This window comes from Salvelinus fontinalis, chromosome 31 (genome assembly GCF_029448725.1).
Source record: "Salvelinus fontinalis isolate EN_2023a chromosome 31, ASM2944872v1, whole genome shotgun sequence".
Classification (NCBI taxonomy): Eukaryota; Metazoa; Chordata; class Actinopteri; order Salmoniformes; family Salmonidae; genus Salvelinus; species Salvelinus fontinalis.
The window spans coordinates 34,234,221-34,256,678 of record NC_074695.1 but is presented as its reverse complement, the minus strand read 5'-3'; the positions used below and the strand labels follow the sequence as shown (position 1 = coordinate 34,256,678).

The window sequence follows — 22,458 nt, the reverse complement described above, 5'->3', positions numbered from 1 at the left end:
TGCCCACCCAGACCCTCCCCTAGACTTTGTGCTGGTGCGCCCGGAGTTCGCACCTTGTGGGGGGGGTACTGTCACGTTCCTGACCTATTTATGTTAGTTTTTGTGTGTTAGTTGGTCAGGACGTGAGGTTGGGTGGGCATTCTATGTTATCTGTTTCTATGTTGGTTTCGGTTTGCCTGGTATGGCTCTTGATTAGAGGCAGGTGGTTTGCGTTTTCCTCTAATTAAGAGTCATATTTAGGTAGGGCATTCTCACTGTTTGTTTGTGGGTGATTGTCTCCTGTGTTTGTGTCTGCGCACCACACGGGATTGTTTCGGTTGTATTTCGTTTTGATGTAGTCTGTTTCCTGCTCGTGTGTTCTTCCTGTCGTTATGTAAGTTCCATGTTCAGGTTTCGTCTACGTTGTCCGTTTGTTATTTTGTTTCATTTCTAAAGTATAGTTCGTGTCAGTGTTCGTTTTGTTCAATAAATTCATTATGTCATCACACCTCGCTGCGCATTGGTCTACCGATCCTTCTCTCCTCACCTCATCCGAGGATGAGGAGAGCGTCACCCGTTACACACACAGACATAACCAAAATAAAGCTCTCTATCCGTGAAATGAGAGCAAGGGTTGAATGGGGCCATTGCAGACATCTGTGTTAAACACTGAAATATACAGCTGAAATAGCTACCTCATGATCAAAAAAGCAATATCCCACAAAGGACTCAAAATAGAAAACCTCAAAACCAACAAAAAAATAGCTTTAGAAAGTTCAGTATATTATTAGTTTCATTTTAGGACCTGTGACCGCATCGATTGGCCTAGAAAAAGTAATATCGAAGATATCGAAGAAACCACAATGAGTTTTAGTAGTCTGGTCAGAAATTCTCAAAATTAAAGACAATCTAAAGTTGAGCACCAAGTAAAGTGTGTGCTGTCTGAAAACGTGGCTCATTGACTGGGCTTGAATAGGAGATGCCCATTGTGGTCCATGGAAGCGAGTCATCCCAGTCATTTGAGTTACCTCCTGCACATGAATGAGCAGTCTGAGGTTGCCTGGCCTGGCCTGTACCCTGCTAGGAGGAACAAAGCCCTGCTCTCTGTTTCTCATGGGCCCCAACACTGTGAGACGACACAACTCAGACTCCACCGAGCATATGACCTGAGTGTGTCTGCTGTCCCACAGACTGAATGTGCCTGTCCCCCATCTCAATCTGACCCAATCAACTTCCCTTTGTTTCTCTGTTTGAGCATCATAGGGGTTCAAGTAGACAGCCAGCCTGACAGACAGCACGTTGAAGCCACCTAAAGGGGCAGAACACGAGTGGATGGGAATAGAAGCGGATTGTGTCACACTGGGATGACGCTTCACCAGAGAGGAACAGAGGTTGGACGTATGAATCAGGCACAATTCAGCCATTCAATCTATTCATCACTTTGCTTGATCTCACACTAATTGCGCTGTGCAGTGGTTGTCACAAGTTCATGTAAAAAATGTTGGGGATATCGCATTAATATGCAAACAAATGTCACTTTCAAACTAGTTTGGCAAAATATATGCTAATTATTACATCATCAGTCCGAAGATTGTTATCTTGATTAAAGTATGGATGGCAGGGAAAAATATAAAAGGACTGAATTATTATTATTATTATTTTCTTTAATTGGTCGTCATTGAGGTCTTCAGAAGAAAAAAATAATAATCTACCTCTGGACATTATCTAGATATGTAACACAGTGACAAAACCAGACCTTAGTGTGAGAAATGTAACATAATGAAACAGTTTCAGGACTTTCCCATGGCTGGCTATTTAAAAGACCTGCTTACATTTCTGGACGTTTCATTGAAATCCACTCAGGGGATTTCTGCTCTACTTTGTGTTACTTTGTTTTTCCGTTAATCATATGTCAGAGAAACCCCCTCCATATTGTGGCCATTACACTCAATAAATGAAAGTGTACACTATGCAGCAGCCACACATGCTTCTCCCTTCGCAGGAATACCCTTCTCCCCGTAACTGAACACATCACTCTGTCATGACGTACCCAGTCAATTAATCTACAGTGGGACTGGAGGAAATATTTGCTTGATGACAAGTAAGGGAGTGAGAGAGGAGTGGCAGAGGACCAGTAATATTTAGACATTTCCTGAGCTCCTACTAGCTGCTGCCCAGGGGTCATCCCAGGGGTCAATAGGAAGGATCACATCTGGAGCAGCTGTCACCTGTCACCTGTCACTTCCTACGTGGAGCGGACTAGAGCAGGCCAGGTGGACTGGGTGACAGCAGGCAGCTTCCCACTAGTTGGGCTGAACCCCGGATCTCTTAGTGGTGCCATTAAAAGTCCATAATAAACTGGCTGTATTGCTGCTAGACTGTTACATTCCAACAGCATCTGGCCACCCTGATGTTGAACAGAGCCTCCATTATTCTCACTTTGATTGGTATCAAATGTCACCTTGGAAATCTGTGCAGCAGTTCTGGAATCAATTAATTCTGTTAAAGTTGGCATCAACTGAGGCAACTTGATCACACAAACCAACCAAGCATTATTCCCCCCCCCCAATACATTCATCTACCCTTACAAGATATGAATGTAAAGTGATCCACTTACTTGTTGTGAAGAACACACCATCCACAGTGGGGGTCTCCAGAGCCCAGACAGGTCTTGCAGGTGGTGTACTGGCCACAGCTCTCCACAGGTAGCCTGCTCACCTGCAGAGCACAACAGAGCTTCAGCTTAGCATCTGATTCAACCCACACACACCCTCACAGGCTCACACTAGCACACTAGCACTGTGCTTTTCACACATACAGGTTTTTTTTTTTTTAAATGCGAAGAGAGTGTCAAACAAATCTAAATTCAAGGCATAACCGTGAATTTGTCACGATAGCATTAAGTTTACGTAAGATTTTCTGCTATGAAATAAAACAGAGTGAACATTTTATGCTCACAATTTTCATGGGTTTTGGGGCACATCCAAGCTTCACAGACTAAACAATTCCCCGACACGAGGTCTGAATCAATTTATTAAACTGTGGCTTTTGACACAGACGTCTCGGATGCTGAAAATCTTTTTTTAGTGTAAGAGATGATGTGGATGCATCAGACCAAAAAACTGTAAGCACTACACTACACTAGACTACACTAGACTACACTACTTTAAACTACACTGTATTTGGTTCAGTGACACCAGCTAAGCCTCCAGCCTCTGCAGTGATAGAGTGGGTCAATTCAACAGTGTTAGTAAACATTTCAAGCCTTTAAACGCTAGACGACTTATTCAACATACCACCCATGGCTAACTAAGAGTGACACAGTGCAGAGTCAGTGGAAAGAGTAATTTGCGGTTGTTCCCTTGTCGTAAACACGCACAGTCTAATGGGTTGCCTTGAATGATTGATTTAAATATAAAAAACATATATTTTAGTGATCATCCCCCTCCCTTTGGCATCAAGTGAGACCATCCTTTTACATTTCTAGATGTCACAGGGTAATATGCCACGTACAGTGTATGCACAATGCCGTTCTCTGCATGTCAATCATGTGCCCGGAAAGGACTTTAACAAAGACATCCTTGCCACTTTCATCTCTCCTAAAGTGCTGAAATGCTTACGCTGAGGGTAACTAATCTCCTTTGATCGCCTTAATTTTTTTAAATTTTGAAACAGAGAAAAACACAATCCCGCCCAAAGGGATGTGGCGTTGCCTTTCAAGTTGCTGAGCTTCTGGTTCCTAGTACTGCTGCAGTGGAGAGGGCTACTAGCATTAACGCTAAGCGTTAAGCCTGGCAGGCCCTGTGGAGCGCAGGCCTGCCTCTCTGCCTCTAGTGTCAGGGAGTCAGGCGCTGGGTGGGCGAGGTGTTATGCCGAGTTCCGTGCTTCCTGTCCCATGCTAATTTATGCAGCAAAGCGCCAGCATGTAAACATGCCACCACCACCGACATGTTTTATAATCCTCTGCCCTAAGTCTCCGTTTATGACATGATGCTCGGCTTTCAGCATCCCACAAGCACCTTGCAGACAGACAACTCACAAAGGGATGGAATTAAACAAGTCATTTTTATTGAAGCTGCAGCTAAAAACTGCTGAAAATGCAATATTTTTTCTTATGGAAAATATATATCACAGTGGTGTAGATGGTACAATGATTCTCTACACTATACATGCTTATTTTGTCACATAAACTGAAATTAGGTGATCTATTAGAATTTTAATAGCCAGGAAATGGCGGAGCGATTTTTGCATAGTGCAGCTGTAAATAGATAATAAAAGCAGGCTGTCCACTGAGGACTTATCTTTTATCCTTTTTATGTATGATGGTTATATATTATATATGCACAGTACTGTTAAAGTTTGTGTATAAAAATAGCATCATCAACTGCCACACATTAATCTGTGTTTAAAGTGGGCCCGTGTGAAAGGCAGAGAGCTATAGGAGTTAATCTTTGATCCAATGTATTTACCTCCCTGTGATGACCTACAACAAGAGGGTCGTTATGGGGCTGAGGTGCACTCACGCCAACCTGTGCACCTGCCTTTAATGAAATATTCAAATCTCCCTGCAACGCTCTGCTCTGCCGGTCAGTGTTGTCTATTAATTATTTACCTACCGCAATTCATTCACATTTCATAAATAGTGAAAACGTAAGCAGGAGGCAGGCTCTGAAGACACATGTACGGTACAGTAGGCAAAAATCCCAGTGCAGGAGCGGTTTTAGAGAAGATGAGAAAAAGGGTCTACTCTACATGCTTTTCTTTAATCAGTTCCAGATAAACAGCTCTTAATACACATTCTGCATACAAAACAAATCAATTGGGAATCATTTGACACACGCTTAAGCATCGGAGTGCCTCACATTTAATCATTATGGGGAAATATCAATATCTGGAGCAGACTCATGTGGTTTTACTCCATCATGCATAAGGAAGCCCTTTGTTTGAGTGAATGAGCTAGGCCGCACAGAGCGGTGCCATTCTCCCTCTATCAGATTCCCTTCTTTCATTCTGGCCATAGGGGATCCTCCTCTCCTCTGTGATTCCTGTCCTCGTGGCCACCCCACCCCCCATGCTCCAGGAGGGGCTGCTCTATTCTTTTGATCATGCACCACTTCTCTCTAACATCAGTCTCTATCTAACAACTCTTCAACGACAACTCTGGATTATAGCTGGGAGTTTAGAGAAAGGTAAAAAAAATTGCTATACACTAAACTGTAGTACTGAGGTTTAACAAGAGCTCTACAAGCTGCGTGGCGTATATCTACTTATATAACACTGCGCCAAAATCATATCTCCTCATTTTGACTACGTAGACCTTTTCTAAATAACAAGACAGCCTGCCAAGTCTTCTCATTGGAGGGCTCTTTCTTTTCTCTGAGACATGCATTCTGGCGGCAAAAAGTGAACGGCTAAAGATCAAATCTTTGTGAGAACTGCACAACGACAGCAATTCATCCTTTCTTTCAATGAATTGCTCAATTCTGAACAAAACAAATAACCTCTGAAAGATGTATTATGCAGGGAACCAGCATCATTATTGTGTGCAGCTGCGTGTACTGTATGTATGTGGCTCTCTTCTAGTCAGCTGCAGAGGAACTTGGTGTGTTAACCTTCCTATCCGATCCTCAGCTGTACAATAAGACCTCTTAGAATAGAGCTATTCTGCAAGCCTCTCCATGGAGACACTTCCCCGAGGTTTCCTATTAGGGAACCAGCTGAGGCAGAATTCAAAGACAGAACTGGTGTTTCATATTCCGTCTTCCTGTCGCGCAGATGCTAAAACAACATAACTGAAATTCCGGTTAGGTTTCAAAACAAAGCAGACTGTTGACAGTGCCTGAGTCTAATTCGATTCCTTTTGACAAATTTATCTTTATATGCCCAAGATAGGTCATCATAGCGCAGAACAAATATTTTCACACGCATTATGATTGGAACCATGAAACAAAAGTAAATCTCTCGAGAAGTAAATCAGTTAGAGATCACATAAAGGTCTGAGAATCTCTGAAAGTAAGACAACACTGTATTAAACTGTGGTGGTTAATGCTGGAACAATCTACTGTAGACGAGTTCATACTTTTCCTTTCCCACATCCTGAAATAAAACTATGGATCGTCTTTGGTGGTCAGTGCTTTTTTTATGCTGTGTGTGTGTTTGTGTGTGCGTGCGTGCTTCTCTCACCTGTTTGTCACTCAGCAGGTAAATGTATTGGTAGTCAGGGCTGAATACCATGTCACGCAGAATAGGTTTCCCTTCAACCACTGTAACGGTCTCATACAGCAAAGCACTCTGGGATGGGGGAGGTATGCCATCCACTCGGATCTGAGGAAGAAAGAGACAACAAATTGCAAAATAATTTCATAATTTTTCTAATTACTATTTCATGAATCATGACGATGTAATATCATGTGGAGTTTTTTTATACACCAAACTGCATGTGAGGAACATTTTTAAGGTTTACAAACATATTTATTTTTTATTTTGCTTTGCATCAGACACAAATAACATTCCACAAATCTCCCACAAATCCTCAGCTCTTTCGATGACCTAGAAAACAAATTCAGAGGAATTCTGAATATGGATGGCAGAGGGGGGCTGATGAGGAGGAATATCCTCAATATGTAAGATCAGTAAAAAAGATTAATCAAATTTTAATGATGCGTACTATACACAAACAGTAACAAACACACACACACACACACACACACACACACACACACACACACACACACACACACACACACACACACACACACACACACACACACACACACACAAACACACACACACACACACACACACACCCAACCCCCACTGTTTCATCATTACCACCTTCTCTGTTTCCTTACACTGATAATTAGAACGCTGAGCGGGCTTGGTAAAGGAGTTCTAAAAATGTCAAATTCGCATAATCTTTGATGTGATTGGAAATAAATGCTGTGAGCTCTGACAACTGCAGTTACAGCTGCAAAGCTCACCTATATTCACATCCTTTATTCAGGAGGGAAAAAAGGTGGCAGCTTGCTTTTCTGTCCTAATCAATTTTGATGGAAATGTGACAGGGGGAGGAATGGAACGGTAAACAAACCAAATGAATGCAGAGGAATCCATTTTGAAAGAACATGAAATAGAAACGTAGAAATCTAAGGGCAGATAAAGTGGAGCAGATGTCAAGGTGACAAGATCGGCTTTCTCCTAAATATCTGGGTCAGCCTGAAGTGACAAACATCGTTAGTCTGTTAATTAGCTGCCTCCTCATTGCTGCAGTCTTAGTAATTAGTGTTGACAAGGTGGCATCAATTAGTCGAAGGCTGCCATATTGGATGTCACAAGTTTCTGGGCAAGATGCAGACTGACTGAGACCATGTCCCCCCAAAGCAGTGGGACAGCAGGGATGGAAAAATATGACGTTTATTGTCAGCGCTTTGTCAGTTCAAGTGATACCAGCTGCAGTCATCTCACACCCAGCTATCTGCTGCCATGTTCCTCATTTTCACAACTTACAAATGCAGACACCATTAGCATGTTCCTCTATCCAGTTCTCATTTTTATCTTGGGCCATCAGATAATTCGGGAAATGGATCCTGGGGCTTATACCTGATTACACATGATCAAATATGAGATGTTAAACCACTTTGCATGGCTGTTACGCAATACTTTACATACAAACATTCAAAGCTATGAAGAAAAATGCCCTCAGATCAAACTGAAGAAATTCTTACTCATAATTAGTCGTGATCAATAGTTTCAGAATCCCATTTCATGGACTCATCCTCTCAATGTAGTGAGTTGGAATTTATTTTATATATGTTTTAAACTACATCCAACTATATTTTCTTGCCAAATCAAAAATAGCATAAAAAAAGGAAATTGAACTAAAAGTGGGCTACTTCACTGACAATAACTGAAACACTGACTGTAACAATTGTCGCATTATCAAGCAACTAAGCAAACAGGCAGCCAGAATACAGCAAGTTCACACTTAAACAAATCGCTGACATGCAAACAGCTAAAGAAAAACAACCTGCCAACCTGATATGATGCAGGACCTGCCAGGTCCAAAATAAACCACTGTCTAACAGTTTACCTTTTATTGGGCCTGTTTAAGACTGAAGAATATGTAAACACAGCAGAGCAAACTCCTTGCCTTGTTGATGCTGTAAAACCATGTGGCATATAGTTAATCAGGCCTGATGGTACAGTACAGTTGGCTAGCCCTGCGGGAATATGACATGCTAAACCAGAACAATATCACTGATGCTAAAAAGATGCTGAGGAAAATGCTGGTTCATCTGACTAAATGAAAGTACGGTGTTGTTTTAATGGAACAAATATTTGAAAAAAATCCTAATTAATAATCGGTTCTTATTTGTGAGCAGTCCTCAAGCCATTTTAGAATCACGCTGGCAGTCCTGCAGCAATGCTTCATGAAAGTAACACTGCTATGATCCACAGATATGGTGCTGCTAGTGATAGACAACATTTAGAGACTGCATGTGTCTAAATCAGTGGAGGTCAGTGCCGTTTAAGATGAGGGAGAACAATTTATTTTATTTCTATTAAGGCATATTGAATGACTATCATTTATATTTCATTCACCCAGTTCAATGTAACAGCGATAGGTTTAGGCTACTACATGATACGCACATTTTCCCTATACCCAACATGAGGTTGTTACAACCTAGCCTATGAATGACAGTTTATAATGTAGGTGCGCACAAGTCATGAGACAAATTGATACATGGACAGACATTGTCATTCAATACCGCCTTGCACACTCTTGCCTGCATCTAGCTGATATAGGGTGTAATCATTAATCCAACAATTGCAAACGAGAGTTTCTATTGGACAAATTCAGGTATGTTTATGCCATTTTGTTCCGTTTGCTTCTGTTTAAAAAACGTTTTTCAACAGAATCAGCGGAATGAATACACCCCTGATTACGCGTAAACACAGTTCACTTTCATAGTAGCAACGTTGTATTCCTTCTCACAGCTATGCGCTCTCCTCCTCTCACCTTGTCCCTTCGCTTGTGAACTTCAATGCACAACACATCAGCTGTATGTGACCAGGCGAAAAAACCTTTCCAAGCCAAACCGCTACACACAGCCTACACCGTTGTCACCATATTAGCTAAAGTAATGTCATAGTCAGCATAGCTAATAGAACTAAAGCGTTAGTAATCCCGCTACAATCATGCAGTAACAGTACAGTCATTACAGTCAATAAGCAGTTACACTGGCGGGCCCTGGTGGCAATAAATTAGTAATACCAAAAGCTTAAATTGACTTGAAAGAGTTCCAGAGCTGTGTTGGAAAGTCATAGTCAGCTAGCTAAAAAAACATCCCTCTGTTTGAGCAGGGTGTTTCAGTAGGTTAAACTAGCTAGCTGCATTTGCTAGCTAAATAAGTGAAACTAAACGTGAAAAAAAATGACAATCTCTTCCTATTTCTCTCTTGCATCTCCATCGTTTTGTAAGAAATGAATTTGTTAACCCTAACTACTGTCTTTCTCTCTCTGAGTCAACTACTCACCACATTTTATGCACAGCAGTGCTAGCTGTAGCTTATTCTTTTAGTACTAAATTCATTTTCTGATCCTTTAATTGGGTGGACAACATGTCAGTTCATGCTGCAAGACGTCTGATCGGTTGGAGGATGTCTTCCGGAAGTTGTCATAATTATTGTGGAAGTCTGTGGAAGGAGGTGAGAACCATGAGACTCCTAGGTTTTGTGTTGAAGTCAGTGTACCCAGAGGATTATCGAAGCTAGCTAGCTACACCATGGTGCTACCCTACAGAGTGCTGTTGAGGCTACTGTAGACATGATTTGCAAATAGTGTGTTTAATCAATTATTTGGTGACATATGATTATATTTAGTATAGTTTTATCAAAAAATTTGAACTTTTTCTGAAATTCACTGAGGAGGATGGTCCTCCCCTTCCTCCTCTGAGGAGCCTCCACTGGTCTAAATGTTTATAGATGTTGTCTATCACTAGCAGCACCATATCAAGTAACATTCTGAGTATGAGTAAATGTGCTTGGCGAATCTGATAGTTGTCTGCAGTCAGTATACTGCCACTGCCCTCCACACAAGCCTCAATATATCAGGACATAATGAAGTCTGGGATATTGCAACTACATGTGAGTCTCTGGGAAGGTAATGTCCTCCTCAGTGTCGTTGGAGTGTTTGAAATGCAGAGAGCTTGCAACAGCCTGCTGAGAGCTGACCTCTTGACATCAAACAGCTCAGATGAAGGTAATTGGAATTTAGATAAATATTACACTCTCCTGTCAAATGATGTCATGGTGGCACAGGGCTCCGATTCATCCATTAATGAACTTGCCTGGGCCCGGTTTCCCGACAGCGATGGAACTTAGGCTTACGAGCATTTTAACAATGCATCTTTCCTATAACGGCCGAAGATGTAACATGCGTTTCCCAAAATACCACCTGGAGAAAACATTCACTAAGTGCGTCGTTGAGGCATGTGTCAAGACTGATAGGATCGACAGAATGGCAGCACCGCTCTCGGATCAGCTATCTCCATTCAAATCTTACCTTAACATTAGAATACTGATGAAGGATCAGCTCCTAGAAAGATATTATCTCCTATGGCTGCAAATATTGAGGTGGCTTATTCGAATGCTTACCCTATAATAATACCCTAAATCAAGAATATGGCACATCAATGATCGCATGTTGTTACAGACCATGAAATATATTGAGGCAAAGATGGTAGCCTACAATAAGCAAAATATAATTAAATTGAATGACATGAAATGAAATGAAATGTATTAAAATATTACTGAAATATAGGCTTAATGCATGCAGTCATCTCGGTTTTCATTTGAAGCATATTTTTATCTTTCGCTTGTTTGTAACATTTGCAAAGACATTGGCAACTTTGTATTTGTAGTCAACTTCATTGTGAAGTTAGGGGATGTCACAGAGAGACAGATAAACATCTTGATTCTATGTTTAGCGGAGCTCTTGTCACGTTCCTGACCTGTTTTCTGGTGTTTTTTATGTGTGTGATGGTCAGGGCGTGAGTTTTGGGTGGGCAGTCTATGTTTTCCGTTTCTATGTTGGTTTTGGGTTGCCTGGTATGGCTCTTGATTAGAGGCAGGTGTTTTGCGTTTTCCTCTAATTGAGAGTCATATTAAGGTAGGGTGTTCTCACTGTTTGTTTGTGGGTGATTGTTCCTGTGTCTGTGTAATCCACATGGGACTGTTTCGTTTGTTCGTTCGGTTTAGGTAGTCTGTTCCTGTTCTTGCGTCCTTCGTCTATATGTAAGTTCGGTTGTTTCAGGTCTGTTGCCTTCGTTTATTGTTTTGTAGTTTGTTCTAGTGTTTTGTCAGTGTTTCGTCTGTTTTGAAATAAATAGTTATGTATTCATCACCTGCTGCGCCTTGGTCCGTTCATACACCACCAGACGAACGTTACAGCTCTTCTGTGTATAAAGTGACGCGGTAGGTAAAAAACGCATCTAATGACGCACTTAGCTGTTCTATGAGTGGTCTGAGGCAGGCGGTAAATGACAAGCGTTTTTAAGTGCAACTTTAGTAATGATGTTTTTGCGAAACAGCTCTGAGATTTAACGATGCTCCAACGAAGGTTCTAACAATGAGCTTAGCCTTAAGATGCTTTTGGGAAACTGGGCCCTGGCTGGCTGGTGGGAGAGAGACTGGGCCCAGGTGCTCTGACTGCAACACCGCCTGCCTGACGGGTTTCATCATAAGCCCATTTCCCGTCTATCTGCTTGTTTGGTTGCTTGCCTGCAATTGCAAGCACTCATCAGGCCTTCTTTATAAGGGCCAATCATGTGTAGTTTAGGCTGATTTGTACCTTCTCTCTGTGAATCTGTAATTTCAGTTTCCTATGATTTTGCACTGTATCATGGAATGGTGAGAGATACTTTATATTATATAGGCATTCTTGCATGTTTTCTGCAAATTTGAATATCAATTGATTATAGTTACTATTTCCGTAACTGCACTGAATGTTCTGTAAAATTGTACTTGATAAAAGAGATCATCTTCCTTTTTGATTAAATTTGAGATAATAAAATAAACATGACTGTACCCATAATCCTTTTATTTAAATGTCTGCATATCCTCCGAAGCCGTTACAGTAAATCAATGTAGCTATGTATAAGGTCCTCCATGCACCAGAATATAAACACATGTCAAAGAGAGCAAGGCGTTGTGAGAGATCTGACCTCTGTCTGTGTTCCAGGGCTGTGAGAATACACAGGCCGCTGGCCCTGGGCCCCAGCCATACAAGGTAATTGTGGGAAAGAGATTACATTTAAAAAAAAAAAAAGGGCAACAAACACATTAATTAATAAAGGTGGAGAGGGGAAGGAGCACTGTGAATCAGAGGTCGAGCAGGGGTTGTTGACTTTACTGCCAATCACAGCCGGATGGATTGTCTGTCTCAGGAAGCCGGCCATTCATCAGACAGAATGGAGGGTGAAAAACAGAAAGAGAGAGATAGTAGGAGGATGAAGAATGAGAGAAATGACACCATTTTAGGCCTTCATTGTAAAAAGGAAAATAGCATTTGGAGGCAAGTACTTCAAAGAAGGAAGGTACAATACCTCCCCCTTCCATAGACAGGAAGACATTTACCTTGAGCACTCTGTGGAACTGTTAATGAGCTATATAGTTAATTTGTCAAATCTCTCCCTAAATATCTAAGAGACTCACATTTCTCCTTGTTGCAAATGACACTAAATGTGGTCATTTTCAGAAATGGATTGAAAATCATCCTTTGATGGTGAAGAGAGAGTGGAACCTAATATTGTGTGTTTTTACACACAGGGGATGCACAACATTTTTCAATCTTAGATCAACTTCTTTATTTAGTTCCCCTTTATCCAGAATTCTTACGACAGACATGCAGTAAGCACCGAACACAGCTGAACTGAACGGTTCAACTATTTATATCTTATGTTCTACCCATGTGTAACGCTCCTCCTCTTTGTCTGATGATGAGGAATAGGAATCATCGGACCAACACGCAGCGTGGAAAGTGTTCATTGTAAATTATATTAAATAAACTGAACACTGAAGGACAAAAAACAACAAAGAGAGTGAACGACACGAAACAGTCCTGTAAGGTGAAAAAACACAAACAGGAAACAACTACCCACAAACATAGGTGGGAACAGGCTACCTAAGTATGGTTCTCAATCAGAGACAACAATTGACAGCTGCCTCTGATTGGGAACCATACCAGGCCAAACACATAGAAAAGGACAACATAGAACAAAATATAGAATGCCCACCCCAACTCACGCCTTGACCAAACCAAAATAGAGGCATAAAAAGGATCTCTAAGGTCAAGGCGTGACACCATGTTTCAGTCAGTATTACATATGCATCCTAAAACTGCAATTGCAATGCTCAGTGTTATCCATATAAGGAAATACAAAGGACTTGAACACAATAACCATGGTCTGTACCCTCTGAATCCAGCCAAAACAAATTCCTGTTGCCACAATGTGACTATAGTTAGGGTACGTGGGAGGACCATAGAATACGCTTTTTGTTCAATAACGGCAACATATATTTGATCCTCTGGTTTCTGTCAAAGTTGGATATAGCCTATCTTACACTCAGGTCAACCTCGCAAAAGAAAAAACTCCCAGCAGCCTCAACATTATGTAATAAATGTAAAACAGACATTGGCACTTAAAAGCACTGCCTTCGGACATGCCCTAAGCACTGCCACGCTGATCCTAAATATCTAACCTTTTCTTCAAAGCGTTTAATAAAAGCTGGGTACCTGGGCCAGATGTGGCCGTTCCTGGCTCTAAGGTATAAGTGTGCCTGGGGATGGTAATGGAAGATGGCTCATTCCCTTGGCAAAGGTGAGTTTCCTTCGATGGAGAGAGTACTAACGTTTTTAAGTGATTCAAGGGATCTGACTGTGCAAAGGTGCTGGAGAGTATTTTGCAATAACTGTCAGACTTGGGGCTTGAAATAAGACACAAGAGATGAGGGAGGAATAAGAGACGAATGCTATTTCCTTTTCTTTCTTCGTTTGCCATGTGTTGTATTGTATGTTAAACGTCATCAAAGAAAATTATTTTGTCACAAAATTGTGTATTCGAGTTAAGGAATACATTTGGAATGCAGTTTAAGTGAAGTGATATTTACTGCATGTTCAGTATTTATGTCTTCATGTGTCATATGTTTCAATGCAGAGCAAATGTCTACATAGCCTTGCTGTATTCTTCATCATATGATATTTTTTCACCTTGACATATATAGTGCCTTCAGAAAGTATTTACACCCCTTGACTTTTTCTGCATTATGTTGTGTTACAGTCTGAATTTAAAATTGACTAAATTGAGATTGTGTGTCACTGGCCTACACAGTACCCCATAATGTCAAAGTGGAATTTTAGACATTTTTACAAATTAATTTAAAAATGAAAAGCTGAAATGACTTGAGTAAATATAATAACTATTCAACCCCTTTGTTATTGCAAGCCTAAAAAAGTTCAGAATTAAACAATGGCATAACAAATCACATAATAATTTGCATGGAAGGGTACCTACAGGTAGATGGGTAAAAATAAAATAAATAGCAGACATTGAATATCCCTTTGAGCATGGTGAAGTTACTAATTACAATTTGGATGGTGTCACTATACACCCAGTCACTACAACGATACAGGCGTCCTTCCTAACTCAGTTGCCGGAGAGGAAGGAAACTGATCAGCGATTTCACAATGAGGCCAATGGAGACTTTAAAACAATTCGTTTACAGAGTTTAATGGCTGTGATAGGAGAAAACTGAGGCTGGATCAACAACATTGTAGTTACTCCACAACACTAACCTAAAGGAACACATGAAAAGAAGGAAGCCTGTAGAGAATAAAAATATTCCAAAACGTGCATCCTGTTTGCAATAAGGCACTAAAGTAAAATTGCTAAAACTTTGCCCCAAAAATTATTTTATGTCCTGAATACAAAGCGTTATGTTTGGGGCAAATCCTACACAACACATCACTGAGTACCACTCTTCATATTTTTTAAGTATGTTGTTATGGGTATGCTTGTCATCGACTAGAGAGTTTTTTGTAGGATAAAAATAAATGGAATACATCTAAGCACATGCAAAATCTTAGAGGAAAACCTAGTTCAGTCTGCTTTCCAACAGACACTGGGAGACAAAAGTTCACCAAGGCCAAATATACACTGGAGTTGCTTACCAAGACGACATTGAATGTTCCTGGGTAGCCTAGTTACAGCTTTGACTTAAATTGGTTTGAAAATCTATGGCAAGACTTGAAAATGGCGGTCTAGCAATGATCAACCAACTTGACAGAGCTTGAAGATTTAAAAAAATAATAATATGCAAATATTGTACAATCCAGGTGTGCAAAGCTCTTAGAGACTTACCTAGAAAGACTCACAGCCGTAATCGCTGCCAAAGCTGATTCTAACATGTATTGACTCAGGGGTGTGAATACTTATGTAAATGAGATATTTCTGTATTCATTTTCAATAAGTTTGCATTTGTCATTATGGGGTATTGTGTGTAGATGGGTGAGCGAAAACAAATCAATATAATCTATATTGAATTCAGGCTGTAACACAACAAAATGTGGAATAAATCAAAGGGTATGAATCATTTCTGAAGGCACTGTACATGTATAACACTGAAAGTTTTCACACAGAAAATGAAGAATTTTATAATTGTTAATTTCATATTGCACCTTACAGTACAGTGAATGTTAAGAAAGAAGTAATGCTGTTACTACACATTTGAAAACAGAATGGGTGAAAAACATCCCTGTTTCCCTATCAGATTATAAGTGAGAGATACACCCCTGCAGTTAGTTTCATTTTCAAAAAAAATGGCTACCCTTTTGTGTTAGAAGGGAATTTATTCTACATTAAACCTGAAAGCTCTGGGTCTGTGAGATGAGGTCAAAATCCTCAAGCTGCACATTTATCCTCTTAAGAGAAGGGAGGACACAAAGCCCTGCACCCCAGGAACTGAACAAAGGGCCTGTGATTCAATTAAGAGCCTTATCCTGTTTCCCCCCAGCCAGCCTGTCAGATCAGGCTAAAAGCACTGGTGGACCCAGCAAACAGAGGTGGCTCTCAGTCTCCACTCACACTCAACACCTGCTTTGTTCCAGCTCTGCTCCATGGCTCCAAGGCCACACAGCCTGAGGACCAGCTCAAAGTTTTCAACACAAACGGCCATTCCTCTCTTACACCTTGATGGTTGGCCTGTGGCTGTGTCTCTGTGTCTCTGTGACCCCTGACCTGACCTGACCTCTGTCAACAGGAATCTGTGGTGCATCTGTGTTATGTCTGTTTTACAACTGTGATGAACAATTAATCGACCTGTCTTTTTTTTCAATTAGTCTTCATTAAAACTAATTGTAGGCTGTGTGTAGAGGTCAGCATGATTCTGAAATTGCTGCCTCACATAGAAAATCAGCTACACAGACATGATACTGACCCCAATTTGCTACAGATAGCTGTAAGAGTGTGCATGCTGTGCGGCACACTAGAAATGAAATCTTGTTTGAACAAAGTCAGCAAATATTGGTTCTAACAAGTATGCTCACAGTAAAAATCAAATCAGGAATTTTGATGTCCAAGGGTGTCAAATAAATAAATGTCTGACACTAATTTTCCTTCTATGACACAATTCTCAGACTCTTCACATCACTTACACTAGCATCTGCTTTAGCGACATCAAGAGATACACTTACGTAAAAATGGCCTCTTTTAGAGAATCTTTTTGGAGAATCTCTTTTGGAAATGTGAGTTGCATACATGCTTGCCCTCCTCTCAGACCTGTTTCTAGCATGTTTCGGTGGCTAAGCAGTACTTGGTTTGTGTGTTATCATCATGTGCGTCCCAGGAGTCCTCGTTTCTGATCTCTAGGCCGGTAGGGTGAAATCTGTGTGCCCACACTTGGAGGTCCTCCACCAGCCAAGCATCATAGAGTGCCTAACTAGAGTCCTCCACCACAGTTGTCATCTATCTCACCAACAACCATAACTGCAGTCCTCCACTATGACATCCATCAGGTCTCATCTAAAATGAGCAATTACTGAGGAGCAGTCATGCTCACTGTCAATCCCCTACAGAAAAAGACAACGCAGGTGCAACACAGGTTGGTTTATTAGGTTAGAGTATGGTCTATCTTCTCCATTACTCTACAGCCATACTTACTGGACACCCTGAGGTGACATCAGCAGATAATGTAGGTTGATCATGTGACAAGGTTCTGGTTGATTAGACAACCAAATGCTGCACTTTGGTCAAGTTGCTATGTCTATCCGTTTAATCACAAGCACTACGTAAATGATCTAACGTATCACCAAAGGTCATCAGTAGTCACTATCTATTATCCTCGCTAGTTAACCTATCATTGTTTTATTATTGTAGAAAGTCAACGTGTCAATTGGTTGCAGATTAATCAAAGCAGTGGTGGTGAAATCTTTCTTCCTGTTTGTTCTAAAATCACGACTTGACCTGCCAGAGAATCCCGGCAGCCAGTGATTGGTGGTGAATTCCACTCAAGCCTCTGAGCCAGTCACACAGAGAAAAAGTAGTATCCCAGGATGTTCCCTTTCAAGAACTGCTGTCAGGAAGCAGAGTCTGGTCAGGCTCCAGTGATCACAGCGGAACCAGTTGCCAGCAGCCACTCCTCAGGTACTGGGCTGGAGCCAAGGGACTGTCAGTAGACTGCCCAGTCATCTCATAGCAAGACTACGAAACACACACACGTGTACGCGCAAGCATACACAAACGCACACGACACACACACTCACACAAACACACACACTCAGGCATCAGGAAGGTCTTTGTCAGGGCTCTAGTAAAAAGGAGCTAAACTTTGTCTATGACCCCAAAGAGACTCCTAAAACTCCTATAAGCCAATCCGCCCTCCACCTCCTGGCCAGCCACAAACACCCTGAACATGAAACTGCACTTAATCTCGGAATTAATTAAGCAGGAAATTGCTTGTTGGTTTAGCACATCCTCATGCTAGGAATCCACCCCTAAAAGTGAACTGGCACATGAGTAGACTGACAGTGTTTGTGTTAGCTGAACCACAGTCCAGGGAACTTTATTTCCATCAAATCTTTAACAATGTTTGAAAGCTTTCCTACGGTCTACAACATGAACAGCGTGAAGTATAAAAAGCAGATAGGCCTAGTTGCCCACAGGGCGGGTTATGACGGTTAACTAGGGGAAAACAATTGGGACTATTTCTGTGTAGAAACAGATAAAAATGGAGCGGCTGCCTAATTTATGATCCATTATGTTTCGAATGCAAGTGTGAACCAACAAAAGCAGGAAACTAGGAAATTCACACAGGAAATGCAAACAAATGTCAGAGCTCTTAACGTGACACGTGATATGACAAATGATTACTGACAAACCTTTCTATTACCTGTTGCAGTGAAGAATGTGGGTACTTTCTAGAACAATTGTAACGTTCGTCATATTCCTCCTCCTCGGATGAGGAGGAGCATGGATCGGACCAACACGCAGCGAGGTATGCAGACATAAAGAATTTATTTAACAAGACGAACACTGACAAAACACTTGGAAAATACAAAACAACAAAACGACGTAGACAGACCTGAACTTACGAACTTACAATAGACACGAAGAACGCACGAACAGGAAAGACTAGCCAAACGAACGAACAAACGAAACAGTCCTGTGTGGTAGACACAGACACAGGAACAATCACCCACAAACAAACAGTGAGAACAGCCTACCTTAATATGGTTCTCAATCAGAGGAAACGTCAAACACCTGCCCCTAATTGAGAACCATATCAGGCAACATATTTAACCCAACATAGAAACACATAACATAGAATGCCCACCCCAACTCACGCCCTGACCAACTAAACACATACAAAAACAACAGAAAACAGGTCAGGAACGTGACAACAATATTAATCATTGGACAGGTCGATACATACATTTCTGTCAATTATTCTATATGGAACAACCATTCTATTAAGAGGTTAGTAAAACATGATTACAATCATATAATTGTAATAAACTCATGTTCTGCATCTTGTTGACTTTACAGTATGCCTGAAGCAGTACAAGTTTGAAGATTTCCTGGTGAATGAAATACAGTAGCCTATACAACAGAATACATTATCATCGCCAGCAGTGTACACAATATCTGCATGACGAGCTATGCTGTTATCCTCCAAGTGCCAGTTCTAATCTGTCAGATTAATTTGAGTCATTTTGAGCAGAAACTGTGTACACTGTCTGTAAGGACAAACAACAGCCATGTCCCGATGTTTGAAGGCAAACAGAGTTAATGGAGCTTAGTGTGAGGCACTCTCCTGGTTCAAAACACTCCAGTGCTGTTGTTGAATCTCTCTCCGACTGTCAGGAATACAGGGCTTTGGCACAGTACAGTGCAGTGTTGCCACAACCAGTACTTCTTCTCCATCATCTTTACTGATAGTTTTGCCTATCGGAAAGTTGATTACGATTCAATTAATTTGCAAACAAAGGCTGTCTTCGTCATCCGCCTTCATTGTATGATCAACAGGGAAACAGAGAGATAAATTATAAATATAACGTCTGAAATAGTTATTCTGTTTATCTTAGTTTCACTTTTGTTTTTAAATTACTTATCGAAGCATCAGAGACAGACACCATGGGTTATGTTAAATCATACATTTGGCCAATTAAAATTCACTTAACACGTTGATTGTGTTTGGCTTGGCCAAAATGTGAGGCCCTGAGAAAACCATTAAACAGAGATTGAAGGAATCCAGGTGTCCTACTCTCCACACCCCTATGCCTGCCAACCCAGAGGTGTAGAGTTACTGAACAGGAATGCCATGCACTCAGGTTCTGTGGCTCAGACAGGATGGAACACTTGGGACATCCATTTCCCCTCTCTCACCTCTCTCTCTCTCTCTCTACGTCTGTGGCTGATGCTAGACCATGAACGCCCTCCCTTCTCACCCTAAATGGGGAATGACCAGCTGCCAGTGGTGGAGACTTCCTGGGACTCAGTTACTGTAGATATCCAAATTCCTCATCCCGCTCGGGTTCATAGACTTTTTACTCTCTACTTCCCGTTGGCATTCTCTCTTTACAATACCTACATGTCTGGTAGCATTCCTGGCTTCTAGGGCAATTTAACACACACTTACTCAACTTAATGTACTGTTCACTGTGCTGGAGACATTGTTATTTATGTGTGCGTATGAGGCATTTGTTTGATGTATAGGTCTTCATTCCATTGTATTTTTTTAAGCTGTCATACAGTGGTGTCGCTGCTAATAAATCTATGGCAGAAATGTGACTATTCTCCGTCACTATGCGTTACGCTCAATAACATTCCATTATTTGGTGTGCATACACAACACATATACTGCACATACATGAATCAGAGCCCATGATTAACACTGACAACTAAACAATCACACCGACCCAGGAATATTGTCACCAGTGTTCATTTGTGTTGAGGGGACAGGCCAGGGAGTCACAGTAGCACCCTGTTGTTCTCTACTGTAGAACACAGACTCAGGAAGGCTGTGGACCTGCAACACTCCAACCAGCTAACCCTTTACAACCAGTTCCTGGCCACGATTTATGACCTTTGAGTTGCAAAAAAAAAAAATAGACTCAACCTCTATATAAGCAATTTCAAGTAATCCTATATATTTGTGGCTGACCCGAATTGGTTTTTATGCACTAAATAATTACATTTGAACCATCTGGAAGGAAGCCTTGTGATCTAATTCCGTCCATCTCCAAAGAGCTAGCTGGCTGTAGTTTACAGCGTTTCCACCCATGCCTTTGTGGAAGCGGGAGGAGAGAAGGGAAAAAAAGTACAATTTTAGAGTGATGTGTCAGTAAGTCTCCCATATCTCAGAGCAGCTTGAAACTGCCTGGTCATCTCCGGGTGGGATATAGACCCGTTACTTCTTAGCACACACACAGCCTTGGCCTGAACTCACGAATCAATCAGAGCATGTGTATATCTCTCAATACAGATCTGTCTGTCGGGAAAGGTGGGGGTGTTGGTACTCGTCTGTAAATGGCTGACATGGGTTGGCCCTTTGAACCTGTCTCTTTCTGCTCTATGGGAATGGGGGTGTCTGTACGCCCCTAACTTGAATAGCAGCATGTAAGCGTAGTCAACACAGAGCCTTTAATCACACCCCTATCCTGGGCTTTTTGTGTGCTGCTGGCATCTAACACGTAAAACCCCACCCACTCGTTATCTGATAAGTTAGTGTTAAGACACAAACAGTCTGTGTCAACAGAGCTCTGTATGTCTGTAGGAGAGGAGAGCCTCCACAATAGAGGAGCAGCACCTGGCCAAGTGATTCTTTCACCCATCCCCCATCCCCACACCTCCTCGCTCTGCCCAGGCCCCCAGCCCCGTTTTAGTATGCACTTGCTAACAGGAGGCGATAATGGCTCCTTTCCACAGGGTGTGTGCTGCTCCTAAATTAGACACTTTCATAGCATATAGAGAGGCTGAAGCTTCACACAATTGTCAGAGCTGACTGAGGTTGGCAGACTTTCTCTCTCCCAGGACATTTATCCTGAAAAAAGGGACCGTCTGATCATACATTATCATATTTTGACTCTGATTCAAAATATGTGTGGCCAAATGTGGGAAGAAGGACATTTTTTGACATTCCCTCTAGTAAAGAAAGCCTGCAGTTCCTGTGTGAATATGGACACTGCGGTACAGTCCCTACCTGTTCGACCTCTCTCTATCTCTCCTCTTCAGGCCACAGATTAAGAGGGCCAGACCCAGTTGGCCTTATAAAGCCTTTTTAACTATCTTTTTAACATTGTGAGTGCTTTTGACCATGTACTGTCCAGAGGGTCTTGAACAAAGGATTGATTAGGTGGATAAAGGGAGGCCATTTGCTGATCTTTTGCTCTCCACCATGGAGGGAATTATGGGTGTCTGTGGGAAACCAGGGGAGGGAGCCACTGTCGACTCCTCCACAGCAGCATGCCTCTCCCTCTCTCTCTCATCAGGGGCTGGAATGAGCTGAGGATGGGGGGGGCTATGTTGTTAGCTGGGGTACATGAATTACTATCTCCAATATTAGTGATGACAGCAATGATGATAGGACTACAAGAGTGGTCTGAGCCATAAGCAAATCCCAGCTATACTCATATACCCACTTAAAGGCCCCCAATAACAAATCACTGTAATGTGACTAAAGTCATTGTTGATTATCTTAGCTAATATCTTTCAGCTCATTTGTGTTTCAGTGACGTATTCTAATCCAAGTAGACTCCTGGCACGCTTTGCTGACATTTCCAGTGAACAGGTGTTTCAAAACTTTCAGAGCTATTTAAAGCCCTGACTTGCACTCCCTACTTCTCTAGCTCTTGTACGACTTCCTTAAATCCCCGTCTTACTCTATAAACCAGCAAACGTTCCTGCCAATAGCCATTCTGAGGAGA

The 22,458-nt window shown here is 41.5% G+C and overlaps 1 protein-coding gene across 2 annotated transcripts in view; it reads right to left on the bottom strand.

Moving 5' to 3' along the window:
* LOC129830101 (plexin A3) overlaps positions 1 to 22,458 on the bottom strand; it is a 119,680-nt gene that overhangs the window by 59,893 nt on the left and 37,329 nt on the right. For both annotated transcript variants that reach the window (XM_055892330.1, XM_055892331.1), the window contains exons 4-5: positions 6,163 to 6,303; positions 2,597 to 2,697 (exon numbers count right to left, since the gene is read on the bottom strand). In XM_055892330.1, the coding sequence (XP_055748305.1) occupies positions 2,597 to 2,697; positions 6,163 to 6,303 (242 nt within the window). The remainder of the gene's footprint in view (positions 1 to 2,596; positions 2,698 to 6,162; positions 6,304 to 22,458) is intronic.